Source organism: Paracoccidioides brasiliensis, assembly GCF_000150735.1.
Source record: "Paracoccidioides brasiliensis Pb18 unplaced genomic scaffold supercont2.3, whole genome shotgun sequence".
In the NCBI taxonomy this organism is placed as follows: Eukaryota; Fungi; Ascomycota; class Eurotiomycetes; order Onygenales; family Ajellomycetaceae; genus Paracoccidioides; species Paracoccidioides brasiliensis.
This window is the reverse complement of record NW_011371360.1, coordinates 88,530-106,052: the sequence shown is the minus strand read 5'-3', so window position 1 is coordinate 106,052 and position 17,523 is coordinate 88,530. Positions and strand designations below refer to the sequence as shown.

The 17,523-nt window shown below is 47.0% G+C and overlaps 6 protein-coding genes across 6 annotated transcripts; 3 read left to right on the top strand and 3 right to left on the bottom strand.

The window, feature by feature from the left end:
• Nucleotides 1–64: 64 nt before the first annotated feature.
• PADG_11423 (uncharacterized protein) lies at nt 65–3,873 on the bottom strand (the record flags this gene model as incomplete). Its single annotated transcript, XM_010760593.1, has 2 exons — nt 65–3,247; nt 3,352–3,873. 2 exons carry the CDS (start codon nt 3,871–3,873, stop codon nt 65–67), a joined length of 3,705 nt encoding a protein of 1,234 aa, XP_010758895.1.
• A 670-nt stretch (nt 3,874–4,543) lies between these two features.
• PADG_11422 (uncharacterized protein) lies at nt 4,544–4,831 on the bottom strand (the record flags this gene model as incomplete). Its single annotated transcript, XM_010760592.1, has 1 exon — nt 4,544–4,831. The coding sequence occupies one exon, from the start codon at nt 4,829–4,831 to the stop codon at nt 4,544–4,546; it is 288 nt and encodes a 95-aa protein (XP_010758894.1).
• A 1,579-nt stretch (nt 4,832–6,410) lies between these two features.
• PADG_02420 (uncharacterized protein) lies at nt 6,411–6,755 on the top strand (the record flags this gene model as incomplete). Its single annotated transcript, XM_010759677.1, has 1 exon — nt 6,411–6,755. The coding sequence occupies one exon, from the start codon at nt 6,411–6,413 to the stop codon at nt 6,753–6,755; it is 345 nt and encodes a 114-aa protein (XP_010757979.1).
• Nucleotides 6,756–9,074: 2,319 nt separating this feature from the next.
• Nucleotides 9,075–10,934, top strand: PADG_02419 (uncharacterized protein; the record flags this gene model as incomplete). The annotated part of the gene is made up of 6 exons (XM_010760144.1): nt 9,075–9,329; nt 9,406–9,534; nt 9,607–9,870; nt 9,936–10,153; nt 10,248–10,709; nt 10,811–10,934. 6 exons carry the CDS (start codon nt 9,075–9,077, stop codon nt 10,932–10,934), a joined length of 1,452 nt encoding a protein of 483 aa, XP_010758446.1.
• Nucleotides 10,935–12,679: 1,745 nt separating this feature from the next.
• Nucleotides 12,680–13,188, bottom strand: PADG_02418 (uncharacterized protein; the record flags this gene model as incomplete). Its single annotated transcript, XM_010759676.1, has 2 exons — nt 12,680–12,816; nt 13,020–13,188. 2 exons carry the CDS (start codon nt 13,186–13,188, stop codon nt 12,680–12,682), a joined length of 306 nt encoding a protein of 101 aa, XP_010757978.1.
• A 1,413-nt stretch (nt 13,189–14,601) lies between these two features.
• Nucleotides 14,602–16,292, top strand: PADG_02416 (uncharacterized protein; the record flags this gene model as incomplete). The annotated part of the gene is made up of 2 exons (XM_010760143.1): nt 14,602–15,912; nt 15,999–16,292. The coding sequence occupies 2 exons, from the start codon at nt 14,602–14,604 to the stop codon at nt 16,290–16,292; spliced, it is 1,605 nt and encodes a 534-aa protein (XP_010758445.1).
• Nucleotides 16,293–17,523: the final 1,231 nt, after the last annotated feature.

Genomic DNA, 17,523 nt, shown 5'->3' with positions numbered 1-17,523 from the left:
ACATACCCAGCAAGAATATGCCCCGCCGTTTTGCTTGATAAAGTGGACACAACCCCGCCTGCGTTTACAACTTCGCATCGACCTCCTCGAATTCGCTCAGATCCACGATTGGTGCCGGAGCGGTGCTGATCTCAAGGCGTGCCTTATACTCAGGAACGTTGGTGATGTACGTCGGTTTCACACTCTGAGATTTTGTCATCACAGTGTCATTAGCAACCCCGTTAGCAACTTTGTCTGCCTCAAGCGACGCCACAATGCTAACAACTTGCAGCAGTTCATCAAGGACGTTGGCTGTCGGGCCGACAATGCTGGCAACCTTCTCATCGTCCAGTTTCACTTCGGCTTCCAGGAAACCCTTGATCGTAGACATGATAGCATCCTTAGTTTCACTATTGCAATTGGTTATTTCCACATTGGCAAACGACGACTTGAACTTGTTGTTATCGAACTCGATCGAGGACGAGGATAGGATAACCGACAACTGCTCCACAAGCTTCGCCTTTCGCTCTTCCGTCGTAGCATCGGATCCGACAGCCTTATGCGCTTGAGATTGTGCGACTAGGTGCACCGAAAGCTTAGCACGAGTTGGGGAACTTGGATCGATATATTGGTGATAGTACTCGATCATCTCCGCCTTACTCAATTCTGCAATTATCGTTGCATCTGTTTCGTGTTGTAAAAAGTCAAAGTACTCCGATCCGATATGCGACCAGAACCGGCCCGTTTCGGAGTTCAGGTTCTTCAGCTTCTCCAACCGTTTGTTGATGAGGCTGCGTTTGTGGCCCTCGAACTCCTCCCCCGTCATCTTATCCAATGTCTCTGCAAAGCCGGCTAAAAACGCATCAATACGAGTCTCCAGGTATTGGTTGGTTCGGTCGCTCTGGATAATAACGCGATAGCCCAGCGTCGTGGCTGCATACCGCACACCACTCCATACAACATACCCAAGCTGCTCCTGTGTTCGGAGTTGGTCAAATGCTGGCTCGTTGGTAAGCTGACCGAATAAGAGAGATTTGGCACGCAGCTGCGGGTCCATCAAGCTTCCCACAAATAAATAATATTCAATGCAGTGGTTTACGTTTGCTGGGTCCTTCAGCGTTTTCTCGTAGACGAAATTGCTGCCTGGAGGGAAGATTATGTTGCGTCGCATGTGCCACTGAGACTTGGGCAATGGGCGGGCATGGAATGTAGATTCAATCAAATCTGCCATTTTCAATACATCTTCCTTGTACAAATTGCCGTGACCCAGAAGTTCGATATGGGTTTGGCGGAGTAGTTGCGGGAAAAAAGCGGCCACGTCTTCGGCTTCGATGTGCTCCAGCTCAGCAGCAAGCTGCTCATTAATCCATGCTTTCTCTGCTGTCAGGTACCTGGTCACATTTCCAACTTGATGGTATGGTTGTTGAAATTCGGCATTGGAGAAGCCCTTGGTCATCCGGTCTTTAACTATCTTGAAACGGTCTGGCTTAACTTTGAAGTCTCTCATGCTATGGAGTACCTTTTCCAAGAGGACTGCCATCTTGTCATTATAGCCGGAAACGGTCACCTCGAGACCAAAAACACTCGCCGATAAACTATAATCAAGTCCACCCAGCTCGGCATCATAGGAATACTCTTGAAGGTCATCCCGGATTAAACCGCATGCTATCTTGGTAAGGACATTATTACCAGGGGTTGCGTATACCAACGGATTCCGAAGAGTGATTTCAAGCGTTGCTTTAGGAACGAAAAATGTGTCATCCTTTTTGAACCATGCCCTGACACGGTCGTCATTCCGGATAAGCGTAGGCTTCTTTGCTGGCTCGAGCACGTCTTTCTTCTCAACCTCGAGCCGTGTTGGAACGAATTCGTTCTTATGCGGTAGGTGAAGTTCCGGTAGCGGGTTGTTTGACGGAGCCTGTAGAATACGCTCGATTTGGGAAAGCATATCACTAGAAATCTTCTCGACTCTGTACTCAGTACCGTACCATTTTTCGGTAGAATCCCAGGTTCCTGGATAAGTTTGAGAAACAAGCTCAATATTGAAATTATCCGCTCGGAAAAAGTCGAGGCCACGTCTGATAGCTTGTTCGTCAAATTTCCGAATCAAGCTTGGGCCGCTGAGGAGCCATTCTCGCGGATAGGGCTTTTGCATGACGCTGCTAAGGCTGCTTGTGAAACGGCTTGCCGGAGATTTCTGTTTGAATTTGAAATCGACCTCTGCAAGGTTTTTCATCTCGTCAAAAATCCATTCCTCAGGTGCCCGTGACTTGATCAAGGAGATGTACTGGAAAATGACTTTAACAATTTCTTCATAATGTTTCAGACCATCTTCTGTAAGACGGACAGAGATGGTGAATAAAGCAGAGCCTGGGCAAAGAGCTAGGGCACCGGCAGAAAGCCCGTATGCCCAACCCTTCGCTTTGATATAGGCAAGAATACTACCGGGTCCTTCATGGCCAATCAAGTGGCTGATATACTTGGAGGGCTTTGATTCATACATATCGTCCTCATCCTGGTAAGGGAAAAGCATGTCCAAAGACCGGCTATCCATGACTGGTTTTGCGAAGCAGATCTTCTGCAAATTCTCTGATGTAAACGGTTGAACATCATCCCACCTATTTTGCGGCAAGCTTTTGTTCTTGACGTCGGCAAACAATTCCGCAACCCAGCCTTCCAGCTCATCCAAAGATTCCTGTCCAAGGACAACTAGTTTCATACGATTTGCAGAGTAGTTCGTTTCGTAGAAACGTATGAATTCGTCCCGTACATTTATACCACGTGACTGAGGTCCATCCCTTAGGGTTTTCAAATTTCCTGTTGAGAAGTGGTGGTAAGGGTGCTTGGGATTTGAAAGCGATTTGTTGAGTTGCAGAAGTCTCCAGGCATCATTCTGAAGGTTCTTTTTATTCTCCGAGTCTACCGCCCTTAGCTCGCGATCCAAAGTAGACTCAAGGAACAACGGAGCAATGAAGAACTGGGCAAATCTATCAAGAGCGCCATAAAGCGGGGGAACCAAGTCATTGGAGGAGGATGCTGCGCTGTCTGCAATACTAGGGAAAGGCGGTTTAGAAAGGCCATCGGTCAGTGGCTCCACCTCTGCGGGAAATGCAGCAGTAGCTGGAGGAATCTCCGGTGAACTTTTGGATTGGGAAGTCGCTGTGGCAGCTACTTCGAAATAATAGTTTGTTTCTGTTGCTGCTGTATATGCGTTTGAATAGCCTGAATGTGCCGCCAGGTACTGATTATAGGCATTTTCTTTTGGGTACTGCATGGCACGATTAGCCTGGGTCCTTGTACATATAGAACCAGTCCATACATAGATGGCTAATTTATTGAGTAGCTGGAGGAGAAGACTAAAGAACCACCCACCTTTTCTGTTCCCATAAAAAGAGCGTGTTCTACAGCGTGAGCAATTCCTGGTAGGTCATCATCGTCTGAAAAATTGCCAACATTCACATTAACCGAAGCACTTGCCTTGTCAGTATCGGGATCGTGAACAAGCAGAGCCTCTAATTTATTTGGGAGTCGGATAACACGATAAGAGCGATCATCAACAGAGGGCTTCTCGAGAACATCAGCAAGGCGTTCAACGGCTGTCATAGTGTAGTGGTGCTTTTGGTGTTGTTCTGGAAAAGAGGGTAAGGGAGCAGATTGTGTCGAGAAACGGGGAGACAAGGCGGAGGTGAATAAGTGGCGAGTAGCAGAAGAGCAGATGGCGGGGGAAACAAGAAGCAGACAAGGCGAGATGATGGCAGCGACTGTAGAGGCAGTAATAAGAGGTGGAGAAACCGCTCTGGGGTATGATGGAGAACGAAATGGAGCCAACAAGGGATTGGTGAGTACCGTGTGGGTGTTGGACAGCGGTAACCAGAGAAGGCACCTTGACGACATGCGACGGCCTTAACAGGGGAGCACGACAAGAGATGACACAAGCACAGCAGTCTATAGCATCCACAACACAAAGCGATAAAAGAGAAAACCAGGGGAAGAAGAGTGGGTGAAAGAGGGCATCAATATGATATAGGATAGGAGGGGAGTTGAGGGTAGGATTAGTGAAGTGAGTCGAGTGAGTTGATTTAGTGAGCGAATGGCGGCATAATTATAGAATGTTAGCTAAATTTCCGCACAAAAAGTACAGGCAGGCAAGCGGTGAGTATAACAACTACGGCACATTTTCCCCAGATTACCAGCTTGTTGAACCTTGTGGTTGGCTCTATGCTGGCATAACAACCCCCAGGTACTGTACTGTACTGTACTGTGCTGTGCTTGTACTGTATGTATTGAACATTGCACTGATACCAATGTTACTGAATATAGAAGACGGTGTAACTTCGGCAATTCACAGGCGCTGACTCATCCTCCGTCATGCAAAAGCCGAGACTTGACTGAAAAATGATCTTTGAACACGTTTGTATATTTTTCGTATTATTTGCTTCAGGTCAGTTCCTATTGCACGGAGCATGGAGTAAACTCTGTCAATGCGATGAAAGAAACAGGCTTATGCAGACTTGCATACCCCATGGCTCACTTTGTTAGATATTTGGAGCAAACAATTTTTGAATTAAAGCAAGCTGCCGTCGCCGAACCACGACGTTACTCCAACCCGTTGCAACCTTGTGCTGCAGAACAGCCTCTCGATATTCCGCATTAAACTCCTCCCTTGAGATTTGTATGCCTTAATTACAGGGTCACAATACGTGGTGGAAGGCATGCTGATTAACCCGGCCTCGACAATGAAGCGAGTAATGTTCCAATCGAGGCTGTCGCGATGAAGGGCTCGTTGTAACGCCCGCCTGCTGCTTTCCGGTCTGCCACCCTTCAACGCGATATCATCGTTGTTGAACCTCATAACTCTTGAACATCAGCTGTCAAAAAAAGTCAATAATGATGATATTAGAACCTGGCCTTTATTCCCCCCCCCCCCCCCTCCCTCCTCCAATCTCATTAACTGGAGAATCTGGAAACATATTCCCCGGCTTTGATCTGGACAGTTCAAGCATTAGTTAATTCTGTGTCTTAGTTTACCTTGTTTTCGTGTACGGCAGAACACAACTTTTTCGGTGAACCTGATGCACCACATTTTGTCTGTGCAAGCCTTAAACGCTATGTGCTAATCTTCTATCTAGCGTCGTCTTGACCACGATCCTGGGAGCATCTTCTTGGAATAATGTCCAACAAGATCATAGCCTTCCCTGCCGGGTCAACAACGGTGACAGACTCATCGCTCAATCACGGGGCAAATAGAAATTCGCTTACTCTTTTCAGGTTTCCAGTTGTTTTCCCCCCTAAGCTAATGTAGAAATCATTGTCTATCATCTAAAATGTCGAAATCTACCATTGTTGAGATGAGTTCTGTTGGGATTCCAGTCTAGTTCGGTAACTGGATATTGTTGGTCGTGCTAAAAATGGAAAAGAAAAACAGAAAGGAAAGAAAAGGAAAAAGAAAAGAAAAGAGAAAAGCAATAAAAAGGAAAAGAAAAAGAAAAGGCCCAACACATGCCAGGGCTTCGTGAAGATGGAGCTACGCTGCCGAACAAAAGACCCGGTCCGTTCAATGGTGTCGTCCGACATCAGAGGTAGATTATCTCCTTCTATCCCCCGAATATCTCAAAGCTCAGTGTCGTCCCTCTTTTTCCCCCGGACGGTGCACGAATTCCTTGGAGTCATGCATCTCATATCGATATACTACTATTACTAGCTACCTGTGTTGGAAATATAAACGCACTTGACAGAGCTATCGTCACAGTTTGGGGATCACAAGATTGGGTTTTGATGAAGCCTTGCTGCTGCTTGTTACTTGTGTAGCTGTTACTCAACATCCCAAGTACGACTTACTGTACGTAAGACCCATGGGTGCGTTAACTACCCTTCGAGTAAACAGCGATGGTGCAAAATCTAACCCTCAATAGATAACAAGGATAAATATAAATCTATGGCAAGAATCGTTGGCTGGGGACATTCTCTTCTTTCCAAGCACGTAATATCACCATAACCAAGAGGGAGTCTGGATGCCCCCAAAACACTCTTGAACACTAGTCCTGGAGGAGCGCAGGAGGAGCGCTGCTTTATCGAGCTGGGATGACAGCTTAGAAGAACTCCTCAGGCTCCTACACTATTTTCCTGAACAAAATTACCTTTCTCGAGGTCCCTTTTCTCCTGGCCCCTTGCAGCAGCCAGCCAATTGCGTTTGTCATAACCCATATACTAATGGACATTTAAGGCATAATGTTAAATTTTATAGAACCAATGAGAATCATCTACAAATGGCATATACGCATCTTTTTGATTGGCTAAATTATCGTTGGTAAGGAATTGCAAATTATCAAAGGATTTAACCCAAGCTAATATGTTTTTTTTTTTTTTTGCCAATGGGTTATTCCCACATGGAGAGCCACAAGATGTCAGCTTGACTTCACAAGTTCCTTCTGATGCCACCGTTTCTTCATGGTCTTAGCCTGCTCTTAGCCAATTCCTCTCAAATCAATGTGCTTCTTGGCGAAGGGCTCCGAGCGGGGAGCCTTGCCGCAATTATTCAGCGGCTTAATCGAGCAACAGCTAGGAAAAGTGATCGATCCACCGTTGTACTTGGCCTCAGCCCAGAAATAGACGGTGGAAGCTGCGCACGATGGCGGAACAAAAGGTTTTATTTTCCCCTCGAGAAAGGGGGTGGGCATCAACATCGACCATATCCCGACGATGAACTCCATCAAGCAGCAACCTCCCCAACTTCGGTCTCTGGATATACGCGGAGTCCGTCAAGCTGGGCGCTGTAGCTTTTTATGTTCAATGACCACTGGAAAACACCTCACGAGGCCCAGAAGGAATCTATCAAGCAGCAGCTGGCATTTATGCTTTCCAGCATTCGATCACTTCCTCCACCTTTCCTTCAGATGGGCCACCCGCCATTCTTGGTGGTGGCATCCCGAGAAGATGTAATGATGCAAAGAAGGGATGGATATACGGGTTGCAGAGCAGCCCATAGAAATTCAAGGTCCCGCAGGTCTTCTATCTGTCTGTCACGTGCCGAAACCCGCACAGGCTAATATTGCTAGACTATGATTATATAGTTAATAGTACCTGGCAAAAGGCCCTCAATGGCCAGTGACTAGTCCACTATAACTTACTGGAACTAAGGAGGAGCATCATCCCACTAGGGTCACCTGACATCCCTAACAGATATATATTCTTCTTCCATCCTTCGATATTCTTGTACCAAAGGCACACTCCCATTCCCAGGCCTTCACTCTTGATTCATCACAGATCGCCAGGGAGCTCAACAGGCAGGCTCCAAAGATTCCAGACCAGACTTTTGATGACTTCAGCCCCATCATGAATTGTACATGGTTTCTTGGGACGATGGAGATGGTAGGAAGGGATTGCAGGCAAAGGGCAATTGTAGGTGCAAGGCACTCGGCTCTTCTCCTGGTTCTCAGGCAACAGCCTGCGATGGGCCGCCAGCACCCAGCCCACGTATTCCTTAGCATCCTTCTATTTGTGGTTCTTCTGCGACCAAATAATGGGGTTTGGCCTGGCTCATCGTATGGAGAATACTCCTTTCTGCGAATTTTGTGTGTAAATACACTCCCCCACCCCCAAACATACTTCGACTGACTTCGGCGCTAAATTAGAATTGGCTAGCGGTGCGAAACCGCCTCCAAGCAGGAGCATGAGAGTACGCGAATAGTGTACAATCAAAGTGACTTTCATCGAATTATCCCTCCTGCGAATCTTGCCACGCTGATCTGCTAAGTCTTTGACGCGCACGAATACAGCTCCTCTTACATTTCCTCAATGCTTATGTTCTCAAGCATTGGTGCTGATACTGCATAAATCAGGAAGAAAAGAGAGTCACAAGGATCTTGTTTATGGAAGTACCCCGGTTATTATCTGGCAATTGGTGAGGACTGTGAGACAGACTACTTCTGATAGTATGATACTGGATAAACGGTGCAAACTGCCATTCTGCTGCCACAGCAATAGATAATGGGGCTAAGGGAGACCTCCGGACCCCATTATTCTTTGCAACTTCTCCGCATTTTGGAGAGAGTTAATTCTCCCTAGCTCATTTGTGGGGTGAAAATGTCCACTTACTCGTTCGTTGGGGTGGCTAGTCTGGGGCGGCCAGACTTAACGGGGCGCTGTGCATTGATGAATTCTTCCAATATCATCTTCAGGAACGGGTTCCTGAGCCTTGACTTGCTTAACGATTTTCGGGCCTTGCAGCTAAACGATATGGTGGGATGCTTGTTGTTTTAGAGATAATTCTATCCTTGGGTAATTACATAGGTGCCAGACGCCCTACACTATGCAGCATCTCGATAGCGCTGAAGTTGACAGTTGAATATGGACATTATAGAAGTAATTGCCCGATGATTGCCAACTAAGAGGAGGAGTGGAATGAAGAGAGGGCTTCGCAGAATATTTCCAAAAATAAGGGTAGCATGGGTTTTTGTCTATCCACGTCCATATCTCGTGTATAGTGATGGGAGGAATAATGTTAGAGATCCAACTCTTATGTGTATCTGTTCCAAGGCCACAGCGCTAGACCCTCAAATCCGACCCGGCGTTTGAAAAATAGTTGGCAAAGTTAACATGCTTTTCACATGATGCGGTGTCAGCTTTGCCATGCCACTGTCCAATGATTCTATACGAATCTCCAACCCATACCCCACAGGACGCAAATTGGGAGGCGAATCAGCGGTCGTGATTGACTGTGGACCACGCTCCACCCTTTGTCTCTTCTCTGGCCTGCTTGCAGGAATAGAGTTATGGCCGGTACTTTCTTGCAAGCTTCCTTTCAACACAATTTCAACTATTCTGACGCATTGAGTAGTAGCTATGACTCGAATTGGCGTTAAAATTTCTCAAGTCCCCAAAAGACTTGGATATGTCAAATCTACGAGTAGTGGATCGGGATACAGAGATGTTATTGGTGAGTGAAATGAACTTGCATCATTCGGGTATAAAAGTCCCAGCCAGACACGTATTCATGAAGGCACGCTCCTGGACATAAGCTGTTCATCTCGATCTACTATATCCTTATTGAAGCACGGCCCTATCTACAGCTCATCCCTGCGCATTGGCCCAACAAGATGGGTTCCGACATTGACAAACCGTCCTATAACCCTTCCGCTACCTACGTCAACAACCATATCTCCCAGGACATTGACGTTGACAGCGTTTACAGCTATGCCGAACAGAGGAAAATCATCCATCGTATCGACCGGCGGCTCGTGTCTATGTGCGGCCTGGGCTATTGTGTTAGCTTGATGGACCGAACGAACTTGTCAGTGGCTGCAATCGCTGGCATGATCCAGGAGTTAAGATTGGATATTGGCTATCGATATGTTCGTGATTCGCTCTGGGGGGATCCATTATTTTGAGCCAGTTACTTGTTTTCTAACCACGCTTGTTTCTCTGCAGTCGCTTGTCGCTCTGGTCTTCTTCATCACATATATTATCTGTCAACCTCCTATGACAGCAGTCATCCGCAAAGTTGGGCCAAGGATTTTCCTTGGCGTCATCGTGATAACATGGGGAATCTGTTTGATCGTAAGTATTACTATCGCCCCTGTTTTTAAAATGTTTCGCTCATTTTGGCTGTACTAATCCAATCTGTATTAGGGATTTGGCCTAAGTAGGAATTGGCATCAACTTACTATTCTCAGAGCTCTGTTGGGACTCTTGGAGGCTGGATTTTTCCCAGGAACAGTGTACCTTTTATCAACATGGTATTCTAGATATGAGGTTCAAAAGCGCTATTCCATCTTCTACCTGATCGGTTGTGTGGCCAGCGCACTCTCTGGCATCCTCGCGTTCGGCTTCAGCCAAATGGCTGGCTTACGCGGTTACAGAGGCTGGAGGTGGATTTTTATTATGCAAGGCGTGGTGAGTGGCGGCAACTGGTTCTGTCTCTAAAAGTATGGACCACAGAGGCTGACGGTGTCCGTTAGCTAACCATCACCATTGGCATCATCATCTACATATACCTAGTAGACTTTCCCGACAAGGCTCACAAAGCCTGGCGATTCCTCACCAAAGAAGAATGTGCCTTCGTCATACGACGATTGAACAAGGATCGAGGCGATGCCGATGCCGAACCATTTAGCATGAAGAAATTCCTCCGCCCCGCTCTAGACTTGAAGATCTGGGCCTTTGGAATGATATTTTTGTAAGTTGCCTCTCCTTTGCTCCGTTTTTCTTCCCTTCTTCTCCTCTGGTATTTCTGAAAATTTCCCACCCCATTAACGATATTTCTACTCCAGCTGCTTGACCACCGTAACTTACTCGATCGCCTATTTCCTCCCCATCATCCTCCACAACAATTTGGGCTTTAGCATCGGTGCCTCACAATGCCTCGTCGCGCCACCGTTTGTCCTGGCGGGAATCCTCATGTTTGTCACCTCCTACCTAGGTGATAAGTACCAGACACGCGCGCCTGTTCTCGTCTTCAACAGCCTTATCTCTATAATTGGCCTGCCGATCATGGGCTTTGGGAGGATCAGTGCTGTTCGGTACTTCGGGGTGTTCCTGGCGACTGCGGGCGTGAATGCTAACATTCCATGCACCCTTGCTTACCAAGCCAACAATATCCGCGGTCAGTGGACAAGAGCATTGGCTAGTACCACGCTCGTAGCAATGGGAGGCATCGGGGGCGTTGCAGGAAGTCTGGTTTTCAGGTCGCAGGATGCGCCGGCATACATCCCAGGGATTTACGCTTCCATCACGTGAGTTTCTATTCCCGTAACAAGCTTCAACTAATGAACGCCACAGGGCCCCTGAGTGGAAACTTGACTTGCTAACACTAGTTTTTTCCGCAAAACCCCAGTTGCCAGGTCCTCCTCCTGATCATCGTTGGCATGTTAAGCCTTTATTTCTGGCGGTGCAACAGAAAGGCGGACCGCGGGGAGCTTGTCATCGAGGGATCTCCTTCTTTCCGTTATACAATATAGATCATCCAATAACGATAATGCGCGTTGCTGGTAGCGAGTATCAACCTCTTCTTACCCTGCAATTTTGTTACTTTTATTTTTATTTTTATTTTTATTTTTATTTTTTTTAATTTCGCGGTGACATATTTTCCTGTAAATTTCACTCGAACAGTGGACTTCATCTAGAACAGCAATTCTGGATTTGTTTGCGCACCCCGCGCTACGTCTTCGGAGATTACAGCACCAATGTTGTATCTTTCGTTGTTGAACTCCTGCCGTTTTCTTTTTCATACGGTAGAAAGGAAAACGCATCTATAACTAGGTCCCAGAGATCGATCCCCTTGAGATTCGAAAGGATTTCTTCGGTGAAAATTTGGGAGGGGGTAAACAAACAGTATTGTTATTGCTAGAATGAACCGGTTTCGAAATATGACTTTAATACCCCTTTTATCAACAAGTTATCTTATTTTAATTTTTCATTGAGCACATGAAAACTCAGTGGTTCAGGGTGGTTCAGGGGAAGGGTGGGGTAGCTACTTTACTAGATGACAATGAGGCCATGATAAAAGCCAGTATTTCAGCCAGTACATCAATGGTAACCATGTGGAAAGCGTGAATAAAGCGGAGATATATGAACAAGCAAATTTCGGCCCTTTAGACTGTACGTATTATAGACATTCTCACGACATCTAGCAACGAAAAAAGACCATTGAAAAGACCGAACGAATATTCAGGGGATCGCTTATGACTCTGTCGCAAAGGGCTCATTTAATAGCACAGCTAAATCCACACAGATATATCCGAAACCCGATCCTTGCTAACCCAGCAAATTTAGCTATATATCTATGAATGGCTCGAGATCACATAGCCATATTCTACATCGATTCGGAGAAGGCTGCCAGCAGATCCAATAACCGCAGCGAGGAGAGAGAATAGAGTTGACCCGAGATTACTTAAAAAGAATCTCGGGATCAGAGAGCAAGGGGTGCGCCCCTGACGGGTCTGCGAGGAGGTCAATGTATCCCCTGATTCCCCCCCCCCCCCAAAGTGCATCAGGAACTAATACTTTAGGGAGACACGTAGAGCAGGAGTTCATCCGAAGAATATATCAGTCAATTTCATTTAATCTCCCTTTCAGCAAGGAGGAGAACAGGGGACGTTCGATAGAGCCCAGTTCTTATGTTTATATTTCGAGCATCCCGTAGCTCAAGGTCGGATCATCATCTGGGCTTTGCGCTGACAATGAGTGTGGCTGCAGACGGAAGCCCATGACAGTGGAGACCTGGAAGACAACATGAGCCAATACTAGTTAAGTAAAGAATGAAGGACAAATCAATGTTGATGCAGAAACATCAGTCCTTATGAGGTTGAGTGAATTGATGAACTCTGTAGCTTACCAGGTACGATGTGGTGTAGTTATGTTGTGATGAATCCGATTGATAGAATGCCCGACACAGCAGAGCCATAGCCAGCCAGCCACAGCCAGTTTCATCCTGAATGAGGCTTTCTCAACTGATTGGCGTTGGACTAGTTAGTTAGTTGACATACCAAACAGCTGTGATCTCAGCGCACCTCAAGGTCAGTTACTTTACTTATCTGATAACCCATCCCCCCGAGGGGTAGTCCGTAGTTAACTAAAGCATATGTTTTGAAGATTTAAAATCCCAATCAACATATTGTGCTTGGTCCGTGTAGTTAACTGCCTCCCCCTTTATTTAGTTCAACTATAACAAAGACCCTGTTGTATTAACTACAACAGTAACGAGTTAACTAGCACTCCAGCTATACGGATTGAACGCCTCCCGTCCTTCTGCCCCCGTCCTCCTCGGACTTGTGCTGACGACATCAGGCTGACTTGAAGTGGCGTGGCGTGCATCACTTAGTTGCGGAGTGTAGTTAACGTCTCCAGGTATGCGCACAAGTATGCGCAAAATTATGTGCAAGAAGCATCCATCCATTGAATGTCACAAGCCAGCATAACGACTCCGTCCGGTTCTGACAGACCTCGGAATTATCTCTCCAAGCTCAAGCCCACTAATTACATAGCTAACTAATAACTAACTAGTTACTCGGTAACTAACGTAGTTGAAGAAGTTCATTATTAACTCCCCTGTCGAGGCAGCGCGGACATCCCCGTGGAGTCGTGGATCCCTTGACTGAACAATGAGTCAGTCCCTGGTGCACAAGCGCTATCCTGAGCGATTGATGCAACCCTGGGATTCACCGGCTGAAATTGCCGTGTCTGTGGTTGGCTGTCTTGCCAACTCCCGAGCATCCCAAGCCAAAATCATGTCACAAGTTGGGGCCGAGTTTGAGTCGAAAGTCCGCTGCCAGCCTGTATTTCCAGGGCGCTCACCAATCGGCATTCACCAAGGGTTTCGTTCATCTTGTACCCCACGGTCCACCCCCGGAACGCCATATTCAACTCTCTACTTCTGTCGTATAATCTGATTCAGACCGCGAAACCGGGAGAGCATATCCTGAGTCTACCTACGCCGTTAATCTCTTGCGGCAGGGGGGTTTGGAGTAGTTATCAATCAACAAGCTTTCTGGTTTTTTAATAATAGTGAAATATATCCATCCCAGCGCAAAAACACACCAGCAGCAGAGCCAGCGAGATAATTATAGCAGTCGACATCGATATATTAATCCAGCTCCGACCACTTCGGCATCGGGCCCTGTCTTCAGAGTTGACAGCGCCAGGAGCAAATCGCAGCTTGTCAGATTGGGGTTTTTTTTGCACTGACTGGATAGTTGTTTTTGGAACTATTCCAGCTCATTATTCCTCTGTAGCGAATTTCGGCCTGGTGTGTGGGGTTTTATGTTAGTCAAGTTGTACATGAAGGTTGCATCGACTTCAGCTCTTGCAAATATCCAGAAACAAACAAAAGAAAGAAAGAAGGTGTATACATCGAATCCGACAGAACTTTGGGTAGAGCTGGTGTCACTCACCTAGTTCCGCTAAACCTCAACCACCGTTCATTCGGCAGTTCGCTTTGATGGGGATCGTCGGCTGAAGTCCCCCAAAAAGGCATCATCCCTGCTCAGCCGTTTTGATGAGCCAAGGCCCCTTGGGCTTTTCTTCCAGCCTGCGCAAAAGGAGAGTCTCCTACAAACCCGTTAAAAGTCCGCTTCCCCTTTTCCGAAGTTTTCATGGACAAGCAGGTCGTGATGGGCCATGTCTGGGAGTCAATGGTGTTCAAAATTACATGTATGTTGCAGCTCATAATAAATTGGGGGCCCCTGTTAGACACCCCGGAAGGTAAACAACCAACCGGGCATATGCACTTGGGGTATAGGGTATGCGGTCAATCGAGAGGATCCAATGGCTCGAAAACATTCTGCACTGAATGCAACATCATGCCGGAGGGACGATCGTCTGACTTCAAACTATCGAACGCCTGGGCCTGAGGTGGCTGCTCCGGGTTTGTATGAGCTGTATGCCCATTGCCAGATGGAGTACGGAGTTGTTACATTGCTTTTTAAAAGGCCCTGTTTTCCCCATTTCTTCTTCGTTTTTTGATCGCCTCCATTTCCCCATCGAGCATTGTGCCGATCCTCTTTGGGATTTTTTTTTTTTTTTATTTAAAATCTCCCGCCAATTCCCTATTCCCTTCTTTCTCCTTCTCCTACACGACTACACACCGCGAGGGGGGCTTGAAGGTTGGGAACTGTTTGGATCTTCACCATGACGGGCACTGCAGACGTCTCCCGCGTGGAGGCGCCCGTCACCGTGAGAGCGTACCTGATGTGTGCTTTTGCCGCCTTTGGTGGTATCTTCTTCGGTTACGACTCAGGGTACATCAGCGGAGTGATGGGCATGCCGTACTTTATCGAGTTGTTTACCGGTCTCAAGCAATCAGATTTCCCTCCAAACTCCAATAAATTCTCCCTCCCTTCATGGAAGAAATCTCTAATCACCTCTATTCTATCTGCCGGAACATTCTTTGGTGCGATCATCGCTGGTGACCTCGCAGATTTTATCGGCCGTCGCACTACCATTGTTGCAGGCTGCGGTGTCTTCATCGTCGGGGTCGTGCTTCAAACAGCCTCAAGCGCCTTGGGTTTGCTTGTTGCTGGTCGCCTGATTGCTGGATTTGGTGTTGGTTTCGTCTCTGCCATTCTCATTCTCTACATGTCTGAAATTGCCCCAAAGAAGGTTCGCGGAGCAATCGTTTCTGGATATCAGTTCTGTATCACCCTCGGTCTGCTGCTTGCTTCTTGTGTCAACTACGGTACCCAGAACCGGAGAGATACGGGTTCCTATCGCATACCGGTTGCCCTTCAAATGCTCTGGGCCATAATTCTGGCTTCTGGTCTCCTTATGCTTCCCGAGTCGCCACGTTACTTTGTGAAGAGAGGGAACAACAAGCGGGCCCTTGAGGTGCTCTCTAAGTTACGAGGATATCCCACCAACTCCGATTTCATTCAGGAGGAGCTTGCTGAAATCATAGCAAATCACCAATACGAACTACAGATGGTTCCCCAGGGTAGCTACTTTAACTCATGGATCAACTGCTTCCGTGGCGACCTGTCCAACCCATCCAGTAACCTGCGCCGAACCATCTTGGGGACTTCACTGCAAATGATGCAACAGTGGACCGGTATCAACTTTATATTCTATTTTGGCACGACATTCTTCCAAGATCTCCGTACCATTGACAACCCATTCTTGATAGGTCTTATTACAACACTGGTCAACGTTTGCTCCACTCCAATTTCCTTCTGGGCCATTGAAAAGTTCGGCCGACGGCCCTTGCTCATCTGGGGTGCAGTTGGCATGTTTACATGCGAGTTTATCGTTGCAATCATGGGAGCTACAGCTGGAAAAGATCCCCAGGTGGTTAAGGCAATGATTGCTTTTATCTGCCTTTATATTTTCTTCTTTGCCAGTACCTGGGGTCCTGGTGCATGGGTCGTCATTGGAGAAATATTCCCTCTCCCCATTCGTTCCCGTGGTGTTGGTCTTTCAACAGCATCCAACTGGCTGTGGAATTGCGTATGTCCTACTCTTTACCCGGATATTTTACGTACGCTTTACTTTCTCAGTACATTTTACTAACATGAGTCGAAATAATTCTCCAGATCATCGCCGTCATTACTCCCTACCTCGTTGGAACCGATAAGGGTAACCTTGGCACCCATGTCTTTTGGCTTTGGGGTGGCCTCTGCGTCGCTTGCTTCGTCTACGCCTACATACTTATCCCTGAGACCAAGGGACTTACTCTCGAACAAGTCGACCGCATGCTGGAAGAGACTACCCCACGTACCTCTTCTAAATGGGTTCCCCACTCTACCTTCGCGGCTGATATGGGCTTGACGGAGAAGGACACTGTGGTGCAGGAACTTAATCTTACCCTCGACAAGGCGAAGATGTAGTGGACGGCTGGCTGGCTATAAAAAGCGGGACGATGATACTTCTCAGCTACTTTTAACTCCATCATGTTGTTTGCAGGTCACCGGCAACATCTAATTAACTCACTGAAATTCCCTTCTTTTCTTCGCTTCGCTTGGATGTTCTTAGTTTTGTTCATATCCCTACTCTCTATGTTTGAGACCTTTTCATTGCTACAAAGCTTGTATATATTTTCATCTGGTGTCCTCTGGTGTCTTGGTGAGCTTTTGATACCAGTGCTGTGAAAGCTGTTAGTGAACGCGCTATAAACCAACGATACGATAATGCAGGCATCAGATGCATCGATGTATGTACGATGATTCTATGTGCTCTAGTTCTCCCATCAGTTGCTACCACACCAAGGCCAAAACAGCCGAGCACTAAAAAGTTTCTGGCTAACTTCCAGTTAAACTCATGCTGACGCACGCCACAACGGCTGAGTGGGCAGCTCCTAGAGCCCCCGGTCTTAGTGGTGCAGATTCTTCAAAGAGACGGAATTTTCGGTATACGCTGCCTCGAAGAGCTTAGCTTTGTCTGAGCACTCTCCAAGGTTCTCCCATGTATCCCTGCTCAGGCCCGTGTAATTCATCTTTGAAGGAATTGGTGGTCACTTGTAACTAATTTTATCGAACGGCTGCCTGACCTTCTTTATATTGAGCCAGCATCATCCGTGCATACAGAGCTCACCATATCGATTGCTTGGCTAGGCAAGTATGAACTGAGCAATATCGTGGAGCAGCACAAGGATTAAATCCCCAGGATTCCAGCCTCTCTCCAAGGATTTCTTGGACATCTGACAAGAGGGGTAATTAGCTATAAGAAATAACTTATCACTTGACCAAATAGCTCAAGACACATGTTGTTCCTTGTTAAACGCCAACAGCAACCCAATTTTTACCTCCCCCTCTCGGTCGATTGGTCGTGCGACCAACTTTGATGCTGGATATCCGATTTTATTTCCCCCCACCCCTCCCCTCCACAAAATCTGGGGTTAAAGGGACATGTGCTGGCCAAGACGTAACACATAGTTACCCCTTATTGAGTGGCCCGTTGATAGTCAAGGGAGGTTCTCTATTCCGCATGTGATAACTGACATGCCTGAGCAAGACATTATTTGCCTGTTGAGACGTTTGAAGATGGAAAAAGTCAGTGAGGCGGGATGGAGAGTGTCATGTAGATCTAGTTGTAGATCTGAGCAACAGCAATCTATGTTCG